Raw genomic sequence first — 6000 nt, 5'->3', positions numbered from 1 at the left:
GGCTTTTCCTAACATCACCTTTCCCAGAATAACAGAAAGGGTTATTCTGGAGAAGGCAAAACTGGACCCAGACCTATCCATCATGTTTGTGAAGATGTTTTGCAGAACACAGAACATTTTATTTGCCCTCTGCCTCCCACTAAATAGCTCTATTTTGAGTTCTGGGGGAATGAGGAGTAATTGCCACTTCTAGGAGGAGCCAAGTCCTGTCGAACTGCAGCTTGTTTGCCCTTGTTCTGCACAGTTTACATGAGCGCTTAAAAACAAAACAAAACAAAACAAAAAGCCCTCTTGAAAGCCTGCTACTTTTCAATCCTTCAAGTCTTTGTGCTTGCCGAACAGCCATGAAGTTACACGACCTGTCTTTGCAAAGAACTGCTGTAGAAGCCACAGAGATTCTGAATTGTTCAAGGAATTCATTGGAGTAAAACACTTCACAGCTAAATTAAGGCCAGACATTTAAGGTCAATAGGAACACAAGTAACTCTTCCCTCCCCTTCCCAGCTCCCTGTGTTCTTTGCATGGTACTCTTCCCAATGCCTTTGGAGGCATTCAAGTTGTCATCAATAGGCTTGGATGTATGCATTTTATGTGGAGGTATGAAGAAAGCAAAATGCCTTCTTACACACAGTACATATACTGTATTCCTTCTATCTAATATATCCCGTTATCTGTCAAATAAATATGTTTTAAAAACAAGTTTTGAATAGAGACTCAGTTGATTTCAAACAGTGCATTAGACTCCACAGGGCTTCAGGAAAGGACATTTTATTTTGAAACCTCTTCCCCTCCAAAAAGATACCCCCCCCAAAGGACATCACGTGCTTTCATATATTGCAAACATCTTTTAATTTGAGAACTTTATACAAATGTGGGATAGATACAGAGGTGGTTGTGACAAAAAATAGGTAAGGGGTTCTTATTGCCTGCATGTTTTCACAGAGACATAGAAATACTGAAGGCAAGCTTCCTAACATTTAACAGGATGACAGCATGTTTAAATTTGCAACAAGGATGAACATGTAGCATTATTTCATGGGTTTTTGGCAGTTTTTGCAATCCTGCCTTCATACAAAACAAAATCAAAACACTAGGAACCAAAGGCAAGATTTTTGATGCACTTCAGCTAATAAACGAAGGAGGAAAAATGCACCCCAAGCCCAATAGCAACAAACTATGGATAGTACAGGTAGGGCTGCAATCCTTGCAAATGACACAGGATTTGACTTTAACAATGGAACTGAAGATTTGCAAGAATGAGTGCCTGTCTGGCTGTGTGTGATGCACATAGTTTGCATTCTGCACAGGGCATGCCTATTCTTCAGGAAGTTACAGGAAGAGACTGTGACGCTACAAACAAAAAGGAACAAAGCACGAATGGAGCTCAGACTCTGTGCTGGCATTCTCATAGTGCGAAGCAAAGCTACACAGAAAAAAGAACATGGGAAAAAAGAAACCCCACCGGGTCCAGAATATCCTGGGCACCCCTCTCCACTCCCATTTCTTAATCCCTCTTGCAGAGCCCACTTTAGTCTTTCTTCGGAGTGGGACGAATTTACATGGTACTACTCCGGCATTAAGGCAAAAACCATAGATACAAATGTGAGGACAAGTTATAAAGCAAAACAGTATGTGAGAGACACAGAATGTCAGCCTTCTTCTTCATCACTGTCCTTCATAGTGATGCCTTGAAGTCCACCCCCATTGGACACAGAGACTGTAGCTTCTTCTACTGTAAGACGGCTGTGGATAGTCTCGTATGTTTTACTGTTCAGGGTTCCCTCCAGTACACCTTGCAGCCTAAAGTCTCGATAGGTTTTCTGTAGAAATAATAAGAATATTTTCAGTATAGATTACGTCCTCCCCTTCTGTTTATCTTTCTCCTTAGAAAACTTTAGTGCAGCCGGTGGGCCACATACGGCGCACAAGCTGCTCCTGTCTGGCCTGCCGGTTGTCGCTCCTGTCCGGCCTGCCCCGTTGCTGCTGAGTGAGCTGGAGCTCCGGCTCCGGTCACCCATTAAGGCAGTAAGCAAAACTCACGCGATCCGATGCTGGGATCTTGCAAGTTTTGACTGTTACTCTTGAGCTGCAGGCTGGAAGCGATCCTTGCACAGGCGACGTGATGATGCATCATGTCGCCTGCGTGGGATAGAAGACAGTCGGAGAGGAAGGCCACGGGGGAACGGAGGACAGGTGAGTTAACTCAGTGTCGGGTTTTTTTTTCTTTGTTACTTTTGTAACGATTGTAACATCACTGTTTCATTTTATTTTTAAGTAAAGTTGGTTCGGCTCCTGAACACAGTTTCCAGATTTTTCATGTGGCCTCCTATAGAAATTAATTGCCCACCCCTGGCTTAAGGGAAGCACACCAACACAAGACCTCATGTTTATACAGAGAGTTTTCAGCAAATAACTTATTGGTGGAGGAGAGAGAAAGTCAACATCAGCAGCACACTCAGACTTAGTCTGCCAGAATAGTCAACTCTCTTCGGTACCAATTTTCTAGGGACTCAGTGGAGGCCCTTACCAGCCTTTTATCTGAAATCTTTTCGTTGGATATTATTAAACATTGAACCTGGAACCTTATCTACTGAGAGCATGTGTCCTGGAGCTCAGTTATGACCCCTCCTGCTGGGTATCCTCACAACACACTGCTCGTTGGCTTGCTTGCAGTACTGTTGAGCAAATTTATGATGATGAATAAGAAAAAGGTTGCCAGACTCAGATGTGCCAGCGGCCAGAGCCAGAGTGTTGTGGATACAGGACAAACATGTAAAACATTTAGTTCACCATGCTAAAGCCCAAAACATTTTCCATCACAGCTTTGTATTATTGTTTTTGCAATCCTTTGCTGTATGCATACAAAGAGCTGCATTATGTACAAACAGGCAGAAAACATTATACTTCAAACCTATTTCATTTGATTTGTTTCATTCAGTTTCACGAGAAGGGTATCAAATTTTCACTGGGTGAGTCATCCCATTGAACAGATACAACTTGGAGATCTACTCTCAGCCAGCTCTCAAAGTGCCCCTTCCCCAGACTGCCACCAGGAGGGCTTTTGGGGAACCACTGCACCTCAGAAGAATGGGGGGGGGAACCAAGCTTTAATAGAGAAACAAAAATCAAATATAGAAAAATAACAGCAGAACGGAAGAAAGAAAAGGGGATTGAAACAGCAAAGAACATGTCAACAAAAGTAGAGAAAAGATACAATGAAAACCTGAGTATAGTTGGATCCAAGATAGGGATATTCATATGGATCTGGACAACATAACCACCACCACCATCATCATGCATTTTTCTTTCTCTCTCCCTAGCTCTTTCCTTATATCTGGAGTTGAACATTTAGATTATAAATTTGAGGGCAGGTCGTGTTTAACCACTGATTTTTGTGAACAACTCAATCAAGGGCTTGTTGGGATGATTTTTTTTTTTTTTTTTGGTGATCAGGTCAATGTAATGAAACAAATCTGAATACTTTTAGCATATGCTTTGAGACGCAGTCCCACTGCAAACAACCCTAAGGCCAGTTAAGCAATGTGTGTCCAAGTGTGTCTCATGCACATGGCAGAGTAATTAAGCAAGTAGCTGATATAAATTCTTAAAATACTTCAGAAATGGAACTGGTTTCAAAATAACATGTGAATTCTTCAGATGATCTGGTAGCTGAAGTTCTGTTTAATTAACCCCTTTTCAAACTATTTTTTTTCCATCCCTACAATGAAAAATCAAAACTGCAAGTGTCCATTGGACCATTATGGCTATTTCTTTGCCTGGTACAGCCCATTATGTGGTTTGTTAGCTAACATTTGCCTTCCAAGCTTCTTCAGGTTGCCCATCCTGTTAGATATATATCATGCAGGGGGCAGGATTTAGCCTGACAAGCTAAACCATAATTTTCCTGTACATCTGGGACCCTTTCAAGTGCTACAAGAACCACTAACTTAGCATTAACCATATTTAAGTATTATGTCTGCATTGGGCCTAAGTCAAGGACAATAAACAAAGGATCTATTTACTTCCCGTTGCCATCTCAAAGTATCATTGTAAATGCTCTCTGTGCCAAGTAGTAACAGTTTTTGAACATGAGAAGACCAGAGTGTCTCTCTGTTTTCGTTTTCACTAGTGCAATGGTATAAAATTCTAACATATGTACCTTCACTATCTTGATGAGAGTCTTCAGCTGGTAGATATGAAGCTGGAGATCTAATCTATCAGCCAGCCACACACATATGACTTTCATGGAGCTGCTGTACCATTGCTGTAAAAAAGGAAGGGGGAGGAAAATAAATCATATGCAGCACTATTCATTTAGCAGATTTGACAATGAGCAACACATGCCACACTTTGAACTGACTACAAATCAGCACTTGAAGTCAATAATGCCTTAATTTCTGTTAGTAAAATTGCAAGTGTTGTTGCTAGGAAATTGGCTAACTTGACCCGATTCGGTCTTCACATGAATTAACATCAGCAAAAACTGCTCTGTCTTTGATCTGTGCCATAATCACATGAAAGAGTGTTTCACACTTAACTATCTGCAGGCAAAAAACAGTATCAAATACACACTTATATGAAATAACTGATGGCTGAAACAGTAGGGAAAAGATTATTCACAGAAAAGAAAAAAATTGCACAGTTCTGCAAGTTTCACATAGCAAAAAGGGAAATGAAATATAATGTAAGAAGAGGCCATCTGATGATGAAACACAATTCCTGCAATTCTTATAGTTCACACTCCCATACCAAAAGTGTAATGAAAGAGGCGGGGGAGAGACAGACAGAATGACTATCAATAACACTGGAATGGAAGAAATTATTTTTCCTCAAATTGGCTGCTATTTTCCCTTGATCGTACCCAACTAGAATATTTTAACATCCTCATGCTTCATTCATTCATACATACGCACACACTACCTTTCTCCTTAAAAAGGTGGCTTACAATATTCAAAAACTAAAAACAGTATGTATACAAATATTAAAAACGAACTGAACAATTACCACACAAAAATGGCAAACAAAAGCAACCCCCAAACACATTCAAAACAACATTTTTGTGTGGTAACTGCAAAATGATACATACTAAATGCAAGATACATAGATTAAAAGAATCCAGTGATATAAAAAACAGATGTCTTTCATAATCTAGGAAGCATCTATTTTGACCCAAAAAATCCACCTGTGCACTTGTAACAGTAAAACAGAATCTGAAACTGTAAATTAAAAATAAAAGATAACATAGCACTCCACAGTTTCCTTTGTAGCAAGTCCACCAATCATGTTGTGCATTGACAAGTCCCTTGAAATATAAATAGATCAAAGGATGAATTAACAAGTAGTTATACCATCCCAGATGACATCATGTAATTCAGCCAACTTCTCTCTCCAAACAGTGCATATATCCCACAGTCATGGCTCCTGGGAGCTTTTACAACATCACATGTTGCCTGGAGAAGGTGCTGGTGGGAGGGACCTTTCTAGGCTGGGGTGACTACCAATCACTAAAAACACTAATCAATAGTTCCTTCTCTGCCTCTGATTCAAAGAGAGTTCTGCCTCCCTGTTCTGACCCTTCCCCACTGCCCCTCTGTCAACTAGAAGCAGTCAATGAGTCTGTTGAGGCCTGATACTGCAGGCAGCCATGTTTTGATACTTTGCTGTTTGATCTGTTCCAAACTGTAAGTAAAAATTTTTACATTCTTTTTACTTCAAATGTCTCAGAGTGAACTATTGAGACAGTAAGTGCCAGTTGATGAGAAAAAGGGGTGAACTAAACTTGGGAACTTGAAACTATTGTACTCTGTGAAGCCCCTGTACTTCTGCTATGCAGCTACAGGAATTCACCCAGAAATTCAAAACTCTGTAACAATGCCTACAGAATAGTTGGGTTATTTAGCCAAAAACATGTAGATGGATCTTCAGACAACAATTACTGGCAGTCCAAATATGGGCAACAGCCTACAAATTGCCCTTTCAATAGGGTAAAGAGAAACCACT

General features: G+C 40.4%; 1 protein-coding gene across 12 annotated transcripts in view; it reads right to left on the bottom strand.

Annotated features, from left to right (window-relative positions):
- Positions 1-825: 825 nt before the first annotated feature.
- CADPS2 (calcium dependent secretion activator 2) overlaps positions 826-6000 on the bottom strand; it is a 371478-nt gene continuing 366303 nt past the window's right edge. For all 12 annotated transcript variants that reach the window (XR_012087419.2, XR_012087420.2, XR_012087421.2 and 9 more), the window contains 2 exons: positions 4160-4264; positions 826-1820 (listed from right to left, as the gene is read on the bottom strand). Coding sequence is in view for 9 of the 12 variants with exons in the window: in XM_020803108.3 (XP_020658767.3) it covers positions 1650-1820; positions 4160-4264 (276 nt within the window). In the remaining 3 variants the exon portion in view is untranslated. The remainder of the gene's footprint in view (positions 1821-4159; positions 4265-6000) is intronic.

The sequence above is a fragment of the Pogona vitticeps genome, chromosome 5 (assembly GCF_051106095.1).
Source record: "Pogona vitticeps strain Pit_001003342236 chromosome 5, PviZW2.1, whole genome shotgun sequence".
Classification (NCBI taxonomy): Eukaryota; Metazoa; Chordata; class Lepidosauria; order Squamata; family Agamidae; genus Pogona; species Pogona vitticeps.
The sequence above is the reverse complement of the archived record's forward strand: the minus strand, read 5'-3'. Positions and strand labels throughout refer to the sequence as shown.